This window comes from Asterias amurensis, chromosome 1 (assembly GCF_032118995.1).
Source record: "Asterias amurensis chromosome 1, ASM3211899v1".
Lineage (NCBI taxonomy): Eukaryota > Metazoa > Echinodermata > Asteroidea > Forcipulatida > Asteriidae > Asterias > Asterias amurensis.
In genome coordinates, this window is record NC_092648.1 from 19,658,819 (window position 1) to 19,678,692 (window position 19,874).

At 38.8% G+C, this 19,874-nt stretch overlaps 2 protein-coding genes across 2 annotated transcripts; both read left to right on the forward strand.

The window, feature by feature from the left end:
- The first annotated feature begins 12 nt into the window (after window positions 1-12).
- On the forward strand, window positions 13-13,552 carry LOC139934349 (uncharacterized). The gene is made up of 12 exons (XM_071928577.1): window positions 13-152; window positions 1,085-1,286; window positions 2,159-2,316; window positions 2,952-3,094; window positions 3,808-3,939; window positions 4,864-5,029; window positions 5,943-6,124; window positions 6,751-6,805; window positions 7,044-7,204; window positions 8,265-8,386; window positions 9,523-9,684; window positions 10,831-13,552. Exons 2-12 carry the CDS (start codon window positions 1,202-1,204, stop codon window positions 10,998-11,000), a joined length of 1,536 nt encoding a protein of 511 aa, XP_071784678.1. The 5' UTR covers window positions 13-152; window positions 1,085-1,201; the 3' UTR covers window positions 11,001-13,552.
- A 2,507-nt stretch (window positions 13,553-16,059) lies between these two features.
- On the forward strand, window positions 16,060-19,228 carry LOC139939873 (uncharacterized). Its single transcript, XM_071936031.1, has 3 exons — window positions 16,060-16,262; window positions 17,936-18,200; window positions 18,945-19,228. The coding sequence occupies exons 1-3, from the start codon at window positions 16,221-16,223 to the stop codon at window positions 19,067-19,069; spliced, it is 432 nt and encodes a 143-aa protein (XP_071792132.1). The 5' UTR covers window positions 16,060-16,220; the 3' UTR covers window positions 19,070-19,228.
- The last annotated feature ends 646 nt before the right edge of the window (window positions 19,229-19,874 follow it).

Sequence of the window (19,874 nt, forward strand, 5' to 3'; positions counted from 1 at the left end):
ACAACAGCGCGAGCCGCAAGCAAGCGTCACAGAGCTACAATACAAAATAATAATTTCGTTCGCAATTTACGCTTTTTCCTTTTAAACTTGGTAACCACTTGATTGTAATGTGACTAGGGTACCTGTGCTACCTAGCTACTTGGTGCTTTCGGGTATGTATAACGTTTTATTTTAATAATGATTGATACAAATAAAATGAAAAGGGTTGATTGATGTTCATCAGTGACAATAACAAGCTGTCTGGCTTTACATAATAAGACTATTAGAAACTTTGACCTCAGTTGTGGGTGCGTATATCTTTGTAGATGTGAACAACAAATCTAACAAAATTTCATTTCAAAAGGTGCATGGTCACGTTTTTGAGAGATCGCTAAAAATCTGGAGCAAATGTCCTTTATTTAGAAAGAATAGGCTAATCCCTGATAAATAGGGTACAATACAAAGAGGCGATTAATCATTGGTGATGGTATTCTGCAACCGTTGATCAAATTTGTCATCGGTGATAAACTTCTGCAATCGGTGATGTATCACGATCAGTGATGGCATTTTGCAATCGGTGACGTATCACGATCAGTGGTGGCATTTTGAAATCGGTGATCACCGTTTGCGAAAGACCACCGCAGATCCCTAAAGTTGATCACCGATTGCAAAATACCATCACCAATCCCTAATAAAGTTGATCACTGATTGCAAAAAACCACCACAAATCCCTAAAGTTTATCACCGATTGCGAAATCCACCATCGATCACTAAAGTCGATCACCGATTGCAAAAAACCCACCACCGATCCCTAAAGTTGATCATCGATTGCAAAATACCATCACCGATGATTAATTGCCTCTTGGGTGATCCAGAGTTTGAGGGGAAAAAAAAAGAAGATATTTGTTGACATCACCACATTACTTCGAAGTGAATGTTTCACAAATATGATTAATACTGTCGAAAGCTACTATAGGCTTCTAAGCAAAAGTTTTGATTTTAAATAATTAACTTCAAGAGTGATTACAAAACATAATACCTTAATGAAACATTTCCTCTTGTCGTATTGTCTTATATTTGTTTCAACATTCTCCTATCTTCGCAGACTAGGATGGACACCAGTTTGAGTTGAATTTAGAGGATCCTGTTTAAGACTGCTGAGAGCTCTCAGCTCTGGACCTCTTGAGAGGTCACTGGGGATGACCACCACCCCAACATTGTCATGGGTTCACGCATCGGTGGGTTTTTGGATGACCTCTTCAGGCACGGGGATGTGCAAATGTCCAGCATCGCTATATTCATAATAGGTAAGGCTTAGGCAATCAATGTTTGATATGAGACACGGTGTTCCCCCCCCCCCCCCCCCCCCCACCACCAAGCAAAATAAAAAAAACTGCAAATCTACTCTGCGGTAGTAATGATGATAATAATTTGATACATTTATATGGCGCCTATAATGCAGGAGCCTCTATGCGCAACACTAAACACAAAACAATGAAAAAGAGTCTCCGAAATATATAGCACATCAATTTATCAAAAGAACATAATACCGCAAGTAGATGGTGTTACCGCAAACAAAATAATAATAATAATAATAACAAACATTTTCAATTTTGTGGACTGTTGACTCTACGCAGAGCTTCCAACTCTCCCTGATTCTGCAGAAAGCTCCCTGAAAGTTAACCAATCTTTTCATGCTCTGATCTACAAATAAGAAATCTACAAATAAGATCTACAAATAAGAAATCTTCCTGATAATTGACACTCTCCCCTTTTTATATGTCTATTAATGTAATTCTAAAAAATCTCCCTGACTGTTGTACAAAATCTCCCTTGCTGCAAATATTGGCAGCTCTGCTCTACGTGCTCCATGAATTAGAAGACCTGGGCCCAAGTTCATAGAGCTGCTAAGCACTAAAATTTGCTTAGCATGAAATTCTTTCCTTGATATAAACAGGATTACCAATCAAATTTTCATTTCTTGCATATTGCTTGTCACTGGTATTCAGCTGTCAGTTGCTTATCCTGAAAATCACATGAAAATTTGGTTGGTAATCCTGTTTTTATCGAGGCGAACATCTCATGCTAAGCAACTTTTTGTGCTGGGCCCTGATGTCTAGTAGCATAGGCCTCAATGTAGAAGTCAATGTTAATTATCTTTGTCCTGTTATGAATACAGGGTTGTTATGCTTCACGGTACTGTGTCTTATCTTCAACCTGCTGTTCCACAAGCCGCCTCCATCACCAACAAAGAGAAAGAGGAGGAAGTCTCTAATCGGCTGCGCCATCCATAGCCCCTCAGTGCCTAGCACTCGCCACAGAGGAAACTCTAAAAGGGTAAACGTTACTGACAGAGAGTGAAAAACAAACTTTTATTTTTGGATTTTGTTTTTTGCCCTTAAGCCCATGTGTATTAAGCACTGTATACTTGTGTACTTTCCTGAGTCTTGTTAAAAAACATCCAGCATACCACAACATGTATATCACTATGGTGGGATTCGATCCCACAAACAGATGTCTGAACGAGCTGAAGACAAGGTTCATTTACAGAAACCAGCCACCAACCAAGGCCATTTACAGGCAGTGAAGGCTTGCTCCTCACACTGTTTTCGCCTTTAATTAATCCCTTTATAACTACCAAAAAAAAACAGTACAAATGATCAGAATTGTGTTTTTTCTGTTCACAATGGCATTATTTTAGGCTGTTAAATGATCTCTTTTGCAAGAACCAGACTATGAAATTTGAAAGTTAACATCACCATAGAAATAGTTTGGTTGGTGTTCGGCTGTATGTTTTGCCTACCAGCTACTGTAAATGGATACAATTGCTGCGCATTTTTGCGTATGCGCTGCATTCGCGTGCGCCCGACACCATCTGTCTTTGCCATAAAACACAAAACAATGCGCATAACCATAACAGTTGATTTGGTGCCACCACAATATGCTCAACATGTACTATTGTTTGTTCTCAGGTGCATAAGAAAAACAGGGCCTCGGTCAACGACAACAACTCATCATCCAAAGTAGTGCTCGTCACGTGTAGAGAGGTCCCCAGGTACCAACCACATGCATTATGCGTTACCTGTGGTCGGGTACCATCCAAGAAAGCTTGCAGGTAAATAGGATGGAGGTTGAGATGACATTCGTTTCATTTATTATCAAACATATATGAACACGCCTTGAACACGCCTTGAACACACCTTGAACACCCAGCAGGGTGGATACGTGCGCATTACAAGTCTTATTGTTATTATTATATATTAGCCAAATCTTAATACTTCTCTATCTGCTATAGACTGTAAAAGTAAGGTAAGGATAGTTTTGATTAGCAACCATATGAACGAACAAGATTTGTAAAAAACTACATCAAAAATGACAGAATACATCACGTAAACCGAAAAGCCAGTCATAAACTTATTTTAATAAAAATGTTACTGAGGTTAGAAAAAGTTAACGTTAGTCTTCAGATATGGCCAGTTATATGGCCAGTTATGTTACATAATAAAATGGATTCTTGACAGTCAAAGTTACAAAAACATTATTATAGCCTACAAATTTGCCCTTTTGTGGGTCAGCAGAGTTTCATGCAAGATATAGCAAGTGCTCCCTCTTGTTCTAATTATATACCTCTATGACTTTTACAAATGATTGCCTTTAATCAATTTAAATGCATTCTTATTCGGGGAAAACTGCTCACTTGCAAAATGGAAAGATCGCCAGCTCGCAGTATCATCGATTACCACAATTGCCGCATCCTAACCCCAACAGCCCCTTTTGCTTATTATTATGAGTAACTATATATAGTTTCATTTTGTGTTTTAACTTCAGATACAGTCGATGTGGGGAGTGCTGTAGGGCTAACAAAGCTTCCATTTGTGCTGCTCATGGGACGGGAGTCTGTGCTGCTGTTGGGATCGTTGAGGGTGCATTGGATGATAAACCACTGGAGCTTGACCTGAGGTAAGAGTGTAGTTACAAATTTTTTGTTTTTGAATATTTTTTGTGTGAGATATTGCCCAACTAAGTACGCACTACGCACGACTCTCAGCCAGTGATGGCTCTTCACGCGTACACATTTTATCAAGGATGACGGCCGATGACGCGTGTTGCGGTCCGTCTATTGTTCATTGCCTAATGCTTATTGCTTTTAAATATTTTATTGTATATATTGACACAATTTAGCCATGGGTTACAAGTTCAGCTTTTAATAAACCATAAATAATAAATAATAATAAATTATAATAAATAATAGGCTGGTCGGCCACTTTGAGGTGAGGGTAAACTGATTATGGCTGTCCATCCAAACCAGCTGTCACCAGGGACAGGTTGCCACAAACTCATAAGGCTAAAACAGAGTTACCTCCTTCACAGTCCGTAAGGATGTAGGCATGGGTTTCATCCACTTTAGGAGCCTGGTTGGTGGAGCAAAATGCACTACCTTCCCACTTTTTACGAACCAATTTTGGTTAAGCGCCTTGCTCAAGGGCACAAGTTTCATGACCGGGAATCGAACCCACACTCTGCTGCTGACAACACCAGAGCTTATGTCCAGTGAACTAGATCGCTCGGCCACAACTCGCCACAAAACACACCCAACATTGCATACCTGTCAAGTATCAGCAATTGCCTTAGTGGTCTAGGTGGTCTAGTGGTAAAAAGGTCGTGGGTCGAATCCTACCTCAGTAATATTTCTTTGGATTTTTTTTGGAGGGGAGGGGGGGGGTGGATACTGAGAAAATAGTGCAAAAAAGTACATCGGTGTAAGGGTAAAACCAAACTATAACAATCATTAAACATCTATTATAACAATCATATTATTTGAAAAGGTGTTCTAGTTTCTTTGAGAACTAGTTACACTCAAATATTTTTGACTTCACATTGTAGTTACATGAATCTGAAGAAGTGCCCGCCCCGCATCGGCTACGTCGGCACCCAGCTAGTCTGCCTGAATCTCATCAACAACAGACTGACGGAGCTTCCTGAGGAGATTGGTCTCCTCCGTGGGCTTGAGGAGCTATTTCTTCAGTACAACTGCCTGGAAGAGCTACCGGTGAGGATAGGAGGGATACGATTAAAACAATTAGAGACCATAGCAGCCACAGGCGGCCTATACCCCCCCCCCCCCCCCCCAAAAAAAAAAAAAAAAAACGGCCGCAAGGCTTGACCTACTTCTATTCACATAAAGAGGTTAAAATAAAGGTCATCATGTCTGGATATGAAATTGCTCAATGTAGTTAAGTACAATGTAGCATGGCTTCTGACTGGCAACCCCAAACAAAGAAGTTGACAAAATAGGGTGACCGCCAACATTTGGCTGGATGGCTCAGTTGGCAGAGTGCCAGCACATTAAACAGGATTTTGTTGGTTCAATTCCCGCTCTAGTAAATTTGTCACTGTTAAACCTAAAATTATGATAAAAAGGGGGGTACTCATAAGCATTTCATGAGATTTTCAGGTATGAAATCATTTCAGATTCAAAGGTATACAGGATTGGACGGGATAAAAGACATTGGTTAATTTTAGACTGAAAGCTTACTGAATATGAAGTTTCATACTAGAACAATTTTTCCTTCTGAAATAATTCCCTCTGAAATGAAGTAATACAAAAAAAAGTAATTGAAAACTGCCAAAATGCAATAGCTGATTTCGATGCACGAGTTACCGAATTATGTCGGTCAAAAGTACATCAAAATTAAGGACAATATGTTTACATGCTGAAAAGTGTGCACTCCTTTGGCTTACTTTCTCCTGACTCGCCCAACGGAAGCCCAAATTTTCACAGGTTTGTTATTTCATGTTCATGGTTAATCAACAACCCATGAACACTTTGGCTATGTTGTCAGCTCTATACCAATCCTATATTGTAAAAGCCACTCACCAAAACACTGTCTTGTACCATTTCTTGAGAGTGTTAATTGCTACCCTTTCTTCCCCTTGTCCTTCTGGTATCTGCATTCAATCAGGACACAATTGGCCAGTTCCACAAGTTACAGGAACTAGACTGTAAGAACAACCACCTATGCAGGCTACCAGCAAGCATCGGCAATCTCAGCTCCCTGTCCACGTTTAACGCCACTAATAATCTGTTGCAGTCCCTTCCGACGGAGCTAGGAAATCTCACTAGACTAGAAGAACTTTGCCTACAGTAAGTTGGGGTTTTTTTGGAGGATGGTGGCACTGTGCGGCAGTGACATAAGTTCCATCGTTTAAGCAGTTTTGAGCGTGCAAATATTTCAAAAAAACAATGCATTGACCTAGTAAATCTGCTGCCACCTATAGACCAATCCGACGAAACAAAATTGGTAGCGCCCTCTATTGAAAAACATTAACAACTGCGGTGTCTTTGTGCATAATCTAGGCACTGAAGAAACTGCAGCAAATGGGCGCGCGGTAATAAACACTTGCGCGCCTGTTGCGCACCCAGATTGATGTATAGTGTCCCAGTAGGAGTATCAAAATTGCCTGACCTCTCATAGTCAATTTGTTTCTTCTTAAACATTACGTGACACCCTTTCAGTTAACAGCCACACTTACACCATCCCACTCTTTTGAACAGTATGCTTCAAAATAGCATCTGTTTTTGTTTTCCATAGTTTTCCAACTGGTTGGCATAAACTCGGGCTCTCACATGTGATAGAGGGGTCAATAAAAGAAGTTTTCTTCTCAGACAAATTAATTTTCCACTGATCCGGAACGTTGCTCTGAGCTGTCTTAGGAGTTACTAATATTTTACAGAGATTACTCTCTTGGTTTTTTTGTTATTGTTTGCAGTTCCAATCAGTTAACTGAACTACCAGACTCAATATGCAACTTGGTGAATTTAACGGTGAGCAAAAATGTTACTGAAGTATTTTACTAAATTTGTACGAATTCTCGGGTTTATATTCATTGAGCTGCTTAAGCAGCTGACCGCTTAGAAAGTTTCTGCTTAGCAATAACAAGCAGGTTACCAGTCACCAATGCTACGTGTGGAATGGTATTTTGGTAACCTTATTCTTGTAAGCATGATTTTGTTAGCCTCTTTTTGTGCTTACTGGTTTTTTTTTTCAATATTGTTATCACAGGCGCTATACTTGGGTGAAAATAGAATCACAAAGATGCCGGCCAAATTGGGGAAACTGATCATGCTGACAGAGCTAGATCTGTCATCGTGTGAGCTGGTCGAGCTACCAGATTCGTTATCAAGATGCACTTCACTTATTAAAGTATGGCTGTCCAATAACAAGTAAGTATCAAGCTTTGTACTTCATCTAAAATGTACATGAATTCTCTCTGTTTTGCCTCCTCGTTTTCTTTTGTTGTTGTTTTGGGGTTTTTGGGGGGGTTTTTTTTTGGGGGGGGGGCACATTACCAATTTTTCCTGTTAATTTACACAACTGATTTTCTTCTATATGTGCAGACATGTGCAGACCATAGAGTTATATATAAGAACTAGAGGGCGCACTGGTGATGCTTCTTGCACAAACGCGACGGGATCGCAAGGACATGCGCGCGCCATTCTGTACGCGCTTTGAATAATGAAACACACGTTTGAGTTTGTATTTATTGAACGCTACACGATGCTGTTTTTTTTTCAACTTGCAAAATGGCCGCAAAAACACACGCTAAGCCATGCCTGTTTTGTCAACTTAGAAAATGGCCGCCTGCGAGCCAGTGCGCTCTCTAGTTCTTATTTATAACTCTGTGGTGCGGACATACCTCCTGAATTGTAACATCTGGGAGGTTTCAGGTCTTGAATAAGAGGGTACCCTTGTTTGTTGTGCTTAGTTTTTTGCTCATCAAGCAGCTTTTTGAATTTCGGCCAAAATAAAAGCTGGATATTGACCACTGTTGAATCACTTCCTTCTCTTCTTAGTGGCCAATCAACGTTTAATGTTTAACCTTCTTTGTTTTGAAGTTGTTTGACCCATCTACACAAAACTTGAGTAATACTGAAGAGCAAAGTAAGAATGCCTGGAATGAAGCAGGTATTTAAGATTCAAAGTTCTCCCAGCTCATGAGCTTTTTAATGGCTTTCCCGGGCGACCAGCATGAGCAGATAGGGAAACTTTTGCCATCTCCTCCCCAGGCATGGAGGTTGGTTATCAAAATAATGTTGACCGATAAAAACGGAAAAGCGCAGACATGGACGATCTGGAAGAGAAGTTTCAGTATTTTTCCCAATATTTTTAATTTCCTTTATTACTAATGTAAATTTAATGTGAATTTCAGTTATTTCTTAAGACCCCTTCACCCGCAATTTCAAAAGAACAAAAAAAACTTCTAACCATCTATCTTTTTTATAGGCTATGTACATTGCCTGATCAAATGGGGCGTCTTCATCAACTCAAAGAGCTGCATGTTAGAAATAATCGTATCAAATACTTCCCTGCCTCCCTGTCGTATCTACAACTCTACACATTCAGTGGTAAGTATTCAGCGACCAAAGCTGGAAACAAAGAACCAGGGCCCAATTTCATAAAGCACAAAAACTCTCTTAGCACAAGACAGTATTGCTTAGCAGAAACAGGTTTTCAGCCCAAATTACATTAAGTTTGCATTGTTGTGGCAGTATTTTCTGTTTGACAGCTTTATGAAATTAGGCCCATTTGTTGTGTTTTTATATCTGTACATTGATTTCTCCTGAAGACGAGCAGAGTATACTGTTCGAAACGTCAAGAACAAACTGGCTCTCTACAGAGCCAACCCTACCCCAACAAAGTACCAGTTGTTGTGTTTTTATTTCTGTACATTGTTTTCTCCTGAAGACGAGCAGAGTATACTGTTTGAAACGTCAAGACCAAACCAGCTCTTAACAGAGCTAACCCTCCCCAACATTGATTTAATACATGGTACCAAAGTGCCAAGTACCAGTTGTTGTGTTTTTATTTCAGTACATTGTTTTCTCTTGAAGATGTGCAGAGTATACTGGTCGAAACGTTGAGACCAAATCGGCTCTTTTCGGAGCCAACCCTCCCCCAATAGAGATTTAATGCATGGTTGTATCCACAAGTTGACTGTTATTTATAGTTTATTCTTAAAATGTTTTTGTTGTCGATTTATACTTCACTGTCTTCATCTCAGTTGAGTTGCCTGTATGTTCCCTGTTAAAATGATACTAAGTGTACATGTATAATTGAAAGGGAAATTTGGGGCACCCTTATCTTATCCCATGCATTCGTTAAATATTTGGGGAAAAATACTTGTCTTTTTCATTTTGTATGATGTAATGTTTTAATGATTCATTCAAAAGTTTTCATTTAGGCCTACTTTTTAAATTTTCTCCTTGTTTTACCAGAAAAATAGATAAAGCATTTGAAATTTAAAGGCTTATTTAATTTGGTAGAATGCTATCTATGTGTATAAAGATATTGGCATGTAATTACACAGAGACCATGGCCTCTGTCTTGGCCTTGATGCCCCCTTCAAATGTTTCCCGCAGACTTAACAAGATTTTCCATTGGAGGTACCCTTTGGCCTGCCTGCATAGTTTTTTTACCAATTTTGTGAAGTGCCATTATAATGGTCATTATTATAGATCTAACCATGTTTGTATACCCACAGCCAATCAAAACCGACTTCTAGATGAGTGGGACAGATCCATAAAAAGGAAGTTCACGGTTAATCAAGACTCAGACATTCCACCATTGTTGGAGCTGACCGCTAGGACCATTGCCAGGTGCAATATAAAGTGGGAAGATGGAGATTTGCCATCTGAACTAGCAGGTAGGACTTTTACTCATCTATATCTATGATTATTTGTGTCATGGTCTAGGGATTTAGAGCACCGGAATTCAAGTTCTGTTTGATCAGCAGAGTGTGGGTTCGAGTCTCGATAGATCGTGACACTAGTTTCCTTAAGCAAGACACTTAACCATGATTGCTTCGTAGAGTTGGGGAGGTAGTGCTTTCTGCTCTACCAGAACAGGCTTCTGATGGATGATACTCAAGCATACATCCGTATATGGACCGTAAAGGGGGTAACCCTGTTTCAGCCCCAGGAGTAGGTAGCAACGGCCCCTGGAAAATTTATTGTAGCCCCCACCTTGGAGTGGCCTTCAGGCCCTGTGTGTCAGGCGACTTGCATAACAATTTTTTAAAAAAAAAGCCAGAAGACAATGAAGAAAATTCTGTTTAGAATCCCAAGAGATTGATTTCGGGGGAACTGAAAAACCCAATCCACATAGTGCCCCCGGTACAATTCGAACCGGGGTACCAGAGGTGGAAGGCGAAGGAAAGGCACCAATTCGCCGACCTGGGGCCAATTTCATAGAGCTGCTTAGCATAAAAATTTGCTTAGCATGAAATTTGCTTTGCATGAAATTTCTTACTTGATAAAGACATGATTACCAACCAAATTTCCACGTGATTTTTAGGATAAGCAAACAACAACTGAGTACCAATAACAAGCAGTATGCAACAAATGGAAATTTGATTGGTAATCCTGTTTTTATCAAGGAAGAAATTCCATGCTAAGCAAATTTTTGTGCTTAGCAGCTCTATGAAATTGGGCCCTGATTTTTGCACATTTGTGACCGAGGAGTCTCAAACTCAAAGGAAAATATGTGTAGAGTCAATTGGACTTTTGGGACGCTAGGTGGCAGCAGATTCACTAGGTAAATCCATTGTTCTCATTGATGTGCACAGGCGTAAACGTACAAATTCACAGAGTAAGTCTATTGCTAGCTAGCGTTCCAAAGTCTCCCAGACTAATGTGAAGATTATTCGTTTCAATTTTTTTTTTTTATATGTTCACAACTCATAGGGCTAGGAAGCTCAGTTGGCAGAGCGCACTTGCACATTAATCCGAAGATAGTTAATTAAAACCTCACTCTGGTAAATTAATCTATATTCTTTTTTTTCTCTTCTCAGATTTGTTGAGAAGTCGCAGGCAGTGTTCTAGCTGTGAGGGTCCCTTCTTCAGGTTCTACCAGTCAGAACTGGTCTTTGCCAATATTGGTATTTTCCATCGAGTGCCTCTGTATCAGCAAATCTGTAGCCCGTTCAACAACATGCACTGTCAGCCAGTTGATCTGGCCTGATGGTCATGCATATGTCTTTATGATATACATATAGGTGTTTGTAAGGCCTGGGCGACTAGTGAAATTTACTGCTCAACTAGTAGCACCTCAAATACAGTCGCTACTAATTTGTTATTTCCAAGATACATTGCAGCATAATGTTTGCGGCAGGCGCTATAGTAAAATTCACACTTAAAGGACTGAAGGATTGTGTCACTGATGTCTGATTGTGTTTCGTAAGTAAATTATGTTGTCGTGAATAGTCGGAGTGACACAATCGGTTCACCAAACGGGTTTGGAGTAGTTTGACTAGTTTTGTAGTACCGGCATAGTTGTGGCAGCACAATTAACCGAGTTGTTGAAAAGTGGTAGTCGCGACTCGACTAAGCAATCAAAAGTCGCGACTACGACACCAGTCACACTGGTCTCCCAGGCTTAGTGTTTGTTTGTGGAAAGTTTTGTGCAATGTTGTGAGTTTGTCCCATGCCAAATAAAGTTATTGTCAATTAATGTTTACTAAATCAGCTTTGAGTTTCAAGCAATTTTTTTACAATGAGCCATTTGCAATTTCGAAATGACTGGCCACACTTGAATTCCTCAGATTAAAAGAAACCGTTTTTTAAAGAGAAGGCATACACCCACATGGTATAACATTTTGAATGACCGTTTATGGCACCATGGTATCAAGGTTTGCTCATCTGAAGGTTGCTCTACAAAAGCTTGCCCCGAACCATTTGACGATTCAACTGTCTTTATAGTCTTTATAGGGAATTTAAATTGAACCAGTTACTTGGGACTAAGTCTTTATTTTATTTTTATTTTTAAATGCGGAGGAAATTATTTATTCACGCTTAAGACAACTCCTCATTTTACAAATTTGCTGAAAATCAACATCAAAATAAAATACAAAATACAAAGTTAACCTAACAAAGTTTTTGTACCAGACACTATTTAAATCAAACTTGGAAATGGTTTATTGATTGATGTTTTTAAAGTGCATTTTTTTGAAAAATTGAGTGTCAAAAATCCATACAACATTTTATATCAGTCTATTTTTTATTATTTATATATCTATACATTGTAACAGCAAATTATCTAGCTTATCATGCCAAAAAGTATAATGACTTTCAGTCTGAGCGTTTACTATGTACCCACTTGAAACCGGGCCAAATTTATGTTGAGTGAAGATAACCAGGGTACCAGTCATAGAGGGTAGATGGTAATCTCTTAATGTGAAACATAATTATTTCCTGCTAAGTTACTTTGTGTACTCTAGCAGCTCTATGAAACTGTGTCCAGGCTGGGGCCAAGTGTCCTGCGAAATGTTATCCGTCTGAAATACTTGGATGTGTGAGAAAGCGCCCCCCCCCCCCCCCTCCAGCTCCATCACAGGGTTCCTTATTTTGTTGCCAAACGTGTCGGACCTTTAGAAGATTCCTGACCAGACATGAACCTGTGTTTTCTTGGTCAGACATAAACCCATGTTTTTCTTGGTCAGAAATCTGTGTTTTCTTGGTCAGATATAAACCTGTGTTTTCTTGGTCATATGGCTAAATCAAATGAAATCAACACAGATTTGTTTTATGGTATGTTTATTGAGAGCTAATATAGCAGGTGGAAATTCGTGTTTAGTCTATTCAAGCTACAAAAATTAAAGAGATTTGAAAAAAGTAAAAAATAAAATCATCCTTTAAAATCTGTTGTAAAAAAAACCCCGGAAATGCAACGTTTTTGAATTGCCATAAAAGTAAACGTCCAAACAGTTTGTGCCTTTTGTTGTGCTTTCGTAATTTTAATGTTTTCCTTGTTGATGTTGTCAGAAAAAAAATCACTTCGAACTTTGATCAAGTGACTTAATGTTAGACCAGACCATTTGAGGAGGGGGTGTGATTTTATGGTTTATTTAATGGCATGAGGCCATGGGCGATTCTATATTTTGTGAAAGGGTTTCAACAGTGAACATTGCCAATGCTGTGATTTTTTTGAGTATGACATTTCTGATGATATTTATTTTATCTGAAGGGCAATTTTTTGAGGACAAAATATTTCTTTTTGGCCAAATATTGAGCCATCTGACCTTTCCCAAAATGGGCTTTGTGTTTCTATTATCAACGCAAGAATTTACATTTTAAAATGCTTAGTACTGTTTACAAAATAACACATGCCAAAATGCCATTCTGATAATACACTTGTTACTCTGTGAAATGTATAATGTACTTTTTTTTTTATATGCCAAGAAAATGTGTTGCCTTGGGCTTCATCATCGTGATAGGCACTGGGCTCTTTTTTTCCTTCCAATTATCATGGAGGTAGCCTCCATGCAATCATCAAGCCAACTATATTATATAACCAAACTCATCAGAAGTGCAAAATGGTCCGACTTCTTAAGGACATAATGAGAGGGGAAAATGATTTGTGTATGTTGTTTGTAGAGAACCAGCCAACAAATGCAGCTTGAATGGTTTTACTAGAGATCTTGAAATTGAAACGTTTTACATGTGTTGTTGTGAGTATAAGCCTTGTGAGGCTTTGCAGTTTATTTCAAATATTGTGCAAACTAAAGTTTAATACTTTGTTATGCTTTGTTATTATGAATATGAATTAAACAAAAAATAAGAAAACCTTACTTTCAGTGTCTCATTAGGCTGATTTATCAGAGTTGTTGTTGTTTATAATTGCCCCTTAACCCCAATACCAAACACTTACAGTCGTCATTAATAAGTTGTTTCATTAGTCTTAGTCGGCAGCGGACAATTGTTGATGTAAAACAGTTGATAAACCATGGCATGGACGGACGAGAGTAGTGTGTAAATCATTTTAATGATTTAAACATCGTGTTAAACTATTTCTGTGACGTCACTATGTTGTTGAAAGTGTACACTATTTTTACGAATCTACACTTTTGTTACAAATAAGTGTAGATTCGTAACATAATCTACAGTTGAGTGTAGATTCATTTCCAACTTCAGTAACTGGCTAGCCTTGCTCAAGGCAGTCGCATTATTCGCTCCGAATATTCGCCGCTGTAAACCCACCCGTATACCCTGTGTGTGGTGCGTGCGATCACACCGCATGACCCACCCGTATACACACTGTCACATCGTACGACTACTGTGCACTAAGTCATCCGCACTCGTACCACTAACCGCATGCGGATAGTGTACGGGATGGGGGGGGGGGGGGGGCATCGTGTCGTGCGATGTTACGCACAGTGAATACGGGTGGATTTTTATACGGTACAGCGGCGGCCTTTTTTCGGAGTGATTAATTCGACTGCCTTGAGCAAGGCTAGTAACTGGCTCAACTTCAAAACTACTGTCTTTCCAAGCTGAAATACGAAGTGCAACAAAAACACAGCTGAATTTAAAAAACATTTTCCAGCTAAGAAAAATCACTTTAGTAACACAATTATTGTTAGCTGAGCAACGTTGTAGTATGTAGCAAGCACTAGTATGCCTATAAATATTTTGTAAAATTATATTTAAAGATGTGACCAGCTGTCGTTTGACAACGTACACGAAATTAGATAGACTACAACTCTAGTGTTGTTACTATTGTCATTGAGAAATCAAATTCATTGAAACTAGTACATAACCAATGGGGGAAATAGAAAGTCAGAGAATAATACTCTAAAGTGTAGATGCGTGAATATTAATGTACTCGCCTTCGGCTCGTACATTTTATCACGAATCTACACTTTCCCGTCCATTCTCCTTAACGTAACAGACGTGACGAATGAGGACATAAGAAATCAAGAGTGCATGATAAGACCATTACATCGAACAAGTGGCGATGAAGAAACTGAATAAGAAAAAGCGGCAGACCCCCCCCCCCTCAAAAAAAAAAAAAAGATAGGGAGATAAACTAAGTACATAAAGGGTCATTTCTTGGCAACATTGCTGATTAGGCTCCCCCCCCCCGCAAAAAACCCATCTCTGTTTCCAATAGAACTAACAACAGTTTTGTTTATGTATAGGATAATGCCCGAGGTGCGCGCCATTCGTGGGTAAGAATGGCCCGAGGGCGAAGCCGGAGGGCCATTCGTACCCACGAATGGCGCGTTCACCGAGGGCATTATGCGACTTAACCCACACCTGTGACGTCTTGCTATTGTTAAAATCGCTCCATTATTTCGCACGAATGGTACGATATTGTTTAATTTTTAAGTCAATTGTTTGTATGTATTACGTAAGCTTGTTCACTCTAGTGAACACCACTGGTGGTGTGTGAACAATGGACGAAGACCAACATTTAGGAAATATGCTCGTTCCTTCGATAGTGGCATCATAGATCGGGAGCGAAAGTGGCAGCAGATAAGTGATTTTGTTTCTTGACTTTAAGTAAATGTGTACAAGTTAGTGATAGAAACAGACTATCAGATGATGTTGTAGCAGACTTTCTCGGTCTACAAAAAAAAAAAAAAGGTGAAGATAAAAGAAGTGACCTACCCGCGTACAAGCCTGTAGTTTCAGATTTGTTTTTAATAAACAAATTTAAGCTACCTTTATGATCAACAATTTCAGTTGAATTCCTGTTATTTTATGATGATATTGAAAAAAGTATCTTTGCAATCTTAAATTTTAGGGACTTACCACTTACCATGTTTGTGTATGATAAATTAAGCATTTTGAATTAATAAAAACAAAAAACAAAAAAACTGGTTAAAATGAAATTGATTTATCTGACTTTAAGACCTGCTTAAATTACTGTTGTAGTTCTATAATTATTTTTTAACATCTCAGCTAAATAATAATTTAATAATGTAGCTGTTCACTTGTGGAAAGTGTTAACGATCATTTTGCAATACATGTGTAGCTCTATTAACCTGTGTTAAAAACCATTGAAAACAAAATAATATATGGTCCATGGCGTCATTGACTTCATTTACTTTATTCCCTAACTCTTTTATGCACAATGGGTGAATAGATGTACCCATCGCGCCATTCGTGCAAAATAATGGACCGATTTAACAATAGCACTACGTCACAGGTGTGGGTTAATTATTGTTAAGCTGTGGCATTTTTTTGCATTTATGGCTTTCCATAGTTTTCCAATCGGGGTATTTCCAGGTGAGTTTTACCCAATTGGCATTGTGTGTGATTCATTAAATAAAAATAGTGAACGGTTACACCCAGTCGCCGTCATTCGTACATTGGTGGTTGAGAGGTGCGTTTTGGTCATCAGTTGCCACATTTTCCTTAGCAAGCTACAATTACAAACATATCAACAAATATCCTACAGATGGCATTCTCCTCACCAATGGATTCCAACGACGGAGTTGCAGTAAGTTGACGTTCAATTTTCGGCATCCGATTGTCAAATTGAATTATTAGTTTAATATTTAACATTCTTGTGACAAAAACCAATAATTATGTTGAAGCTTTTTCCCCAAGACCACATAAGCCAAGCATCACGAAGGGGAGTGTCCAAGGGACACACCCACGAGTCATCTTGACCCAGCTGAATATTTCGGATAGGTTTTTAAAACGCTACTATTTTTGACAATTATGAAAATATCTGACGTAAATTATTTGTGCACGTTATCAACGGAAATTGTTCCAAATTTTGAACGGTATGTTTCATACGTCAAGACCATAGGGCCGGGGCGCGAATTTGTTTTCCCCGAACGACATTGCAATATTTTGTCCCCTTTCCGTCAAAATTGGCTCTTTCCGTCAAAATTACGTCATAATGAAACTGGCCTGCTCTTTCACCAAATCATTGCAATGTCGTTTGGGGGGAAAAATAGCTGCCGGGGCGACCATAATACAACAAAGGGGAGTATCCACGAAACACATTTTTTTGTCTCCTTAGCCCGGCCCATGGGGCTTTAGTATTTCTTAATGGATTTCAGAAAAACAATTATATTTTGACATGAAACCGTACATTATTTATGACATCAATTCAAACAATCAAAAGTTTTGCACGGTCAGTAGAGCAATACAAGGCTTGCTCATGGTTTTACATGGGCACGTTGCCTTGGATCGGTCGAATTGGTTTTTGAAAAGCGTTTTATGCTAACATTTGGGTATAAAATATTGGGTAGAAGGATGTTGTAAAAGTAGAATACAACCATCCACACAAACTCGCCTCCAAATTGCACGGTTTTCCTTTTACCTCGTTGACTAACACGGTCGGCCCTTTATGGGAGTCAAATTTTTGACTCCCATAAATGGCCGACCGTGTTAGTTCGCAAAGTAAAAGGAAAACCACGCAATTTCGAGGCAAATTTGTGTGGATCATTGTATTCTAATTTTAAAACATCCAACCATATGCATTTTATAACAAACGGTTACAAACGGTTTTTTAAAGACCAACTCGTCCGATCCAAGGCAACGTGTCCGTTTAAAGAGGATAGTCCAAGCTACCTCCATGTCCAAGGAACACAACCATGATCAGGGGGTTTTATATTTGATTTTTTGTTGAAAAATTAATGTTGTATTTGCAAAATTCTAAGTATGTAGACCTATATAGACCCTTCTTATGGCGTGCATGGTTTGACATTCTCAAACAACCGATTATCAACTCTGAAAAAAATGCGGAGCTAGATTTGCAAACATTGCTACCATTGCCTTTGAAGCATTGCGCACGCACGCACTTTGCATTATTGCACAGGTGTGTGCTCTATGGTATGGAGCGCCTCATTTGAAAATTATTACATGTCTATTATAGTAACACAAACACCAATTAAACCCCTGGTGGTTTAAGCCACAAGGGAAACTGACTGCTGGTAAACTTTATGTTTTGGGTTGTTTTTATTAAGTTTTAACTCTTCTATATAAGTTGTAATTTTTTTACTTGAACGCTTATTCTAGATTTTGTATAGGCCTACTATTGTTTTATTTTATCACAGCATGCAAAAGAAAGATAACAATTTCATCGTCCCGTGTAGCCTTCGAGGGTCTTTCACAAGAGTGTCGTTGTTGAAGGCAGACCTTTTTTTTTTTACCTTTCAGAAGATTCTGAGTGATGAATACTTTCGCGATTTGGCTTCAAAACTGGGTACAGAAAAGTGGCTGACTTTGGCTGCCGAACTTGACCTCAGAAAGTCAGAGATTGAACAGCTAAAGAAGGACCACCAGAGTGTTCGTGATCAGATCTTCAACATGTTCGTGAAGTGGCGCCAGAATATCGGACCTAATTTACATCTCAGTCATGTAAATACTTTGGTTCAAAGCCTCAAGACTGTGAATCAAACAGATCTGGCTGTTAAATTGGAAGGTATACAAAATATCCAAAACATGTCCCATCGGATCTAATGATTAAAAATTGCAAACCGTGTTAGGTAAAAGACCTTTAATGTATGTTTGTATTAAAGACCCTGGACACTATTGGTAATTGTCAAAGACCAGTCTTCTCACTTGATGTATCTCAACATATGCATACAACAACAAACCTGTGAAAATTTGAGCTCAATTGGTCTTCGAATATGCGAGATAGCAATGAAAAAAAAAAAAAACCTTGTCAAACGAAGTTGTGTGCTTTCAGATGCTTGATTTCGAGACCTGAAATTCTAAATCTGAGGTCTCGAAATCAAATTCGTGGAAAGTTACTTCTTTCTCGAAAACTACGTCACTTCAAAGCGAGCTAGTTCAACGCATGCAATGTGAGGTTTAAATAAATTTGTTTCTGATTCACTTTGCTTCTGCGTTTTCGTTTGTTTGTATGTACCATCATCATCATCCATCGTCCTTGGACGGAATAGTAGAAGCAGTTTTGATGAAGTGGTGCCAGGTTGCTTTGTCGCTCATGCACAAGACACTATAATAGGCCCAAATCCGCTAAAAAAAAATTGAAGATTTTCCCCCATGTGTATAAATTCTTGTGCTGACTGAGAATCCAAGTCTACTCTTATGTATTCTTTCATTTTGTCAGATTTATAGGCCTACCTACGTGGTAGCAAATTACCTAAATTTTAGCAGTGTGTTTCGTCTAACATGTTTCTGTATTTTTTGTTATTCCTAGTGAGGACAGGCGAATTGTCAAATTCTGAAACAACTCACCATGGTAACACAAATGTTCACGTCAAAGGCGACAAAAACACGACAATCGTGGGAGCAGTTAAGGACTCCACATTTCACTTCCACTGAACATCGTTTGGTGCCCGGCAGTATATGTGGGTATAGCAAGATTCTTCCCACACACAAAGTATGGGGCCGGCCTACCATTTTGTACTTATTACTCTTCACTTTTCACAGCACTCAGCAGAGCTATAATGGTCGTAACAAAATTGCTGACAATTTTTTTTTTTAAACAAGTAGTGTAGCCTACACAAAGACATGTGTTTCAATTCCCATGCAGAATGTAGAACATCCTAATAATGACAATTACATGTATAGGCTGCTCACAGTGACTTTACTATTTCTTACTACTTTTTTAAATAATAGTTAAGCATAGTTATATAGTTGTATACCTTAGACAAGTCACACTATGTATAAAACATTCAATAATGGGTTATTAGGGCGCCCGACGTTATTATGTTATAATTACTATCAATGAAAAGATGGACATAATAATTATAACCGTTGTGTAAACAAAATGAGGGGAGATATTCCACTGCATGGGGACGCATGCAGAAGCGCAATATTTTCCCCTGGTCAAATAACTAATAGGATTAATGTGTGGATGTATTTTACAGATAGTTGTCAATTATAAGTCACGTGACCACTACCCATAAGCACATTCCTGTCAGTTAATTTACCTTAAAGGCAGAGGACACTTGGTACTCAAAATATCTGGTAGCATAAAAACTTACTTAATTGGTAAAGAGGTTGATAGTACAAAACATTGTGGGAAACGGCTCCCTCTGAAGAGACGTAGTTTGCGAGAAAGGAGTAATTTTTCACGAATTCGATTTCGAGACCTCAGAATTAGATTTTGAGGTCTCGAAATCAA

What these genes read in the sequence shown, in the direction of transcription:
- LOC139934349 (XM_071928577.1), top strand. Translation starts at nt 1,202, where the DNA reads ATGGGTTCACGCATCGGTGGGTTTTTGGATGACCTCTTCAGGCACGGG. An exon ending in CATCGCTATATTCATAATAG is followed by an intron (nt 1,287 to 2,158) that starts GTAAGGCTTAGG and finishes TTATGAATACAG; the next exon opens with GGTTGTTATGCTTCACGGTA. An exon ending in CCATCCAAGAAAGCTTGCAG is followed by an intron (nt 3,095 to 3,807) that starts GTAAATAGGATG and finishes TTTTAACTTCAG; the next exon opens with ATACAGTCGATGTGGGGAGT.
- LOC139939873 (XM_071936031.1), top strand. Translation starts at nt 16,221, where the DNA reads ATGGCATTCTCCTCACCAATGGATTCCAACGACGGAGTTGCA. An exon ending in ATTCCAACGACGGAGTTGCA is followed by an intron (nt 16,263 to 17,935) that starts GTAAGTTGACGT and finishes TTTACCTTTCAG; the next exon opens with AAGATTCTGAGTGATGAATA. An exon ending in TCTGGCTGTTAAATTGGAAG is followed by an intron (nt 18,201 to 18,944) that starts GTATACAAAATA and finishes TGTTATTCCTAG; the next exon opens with TGAGGACAGGCGAATTGTCA.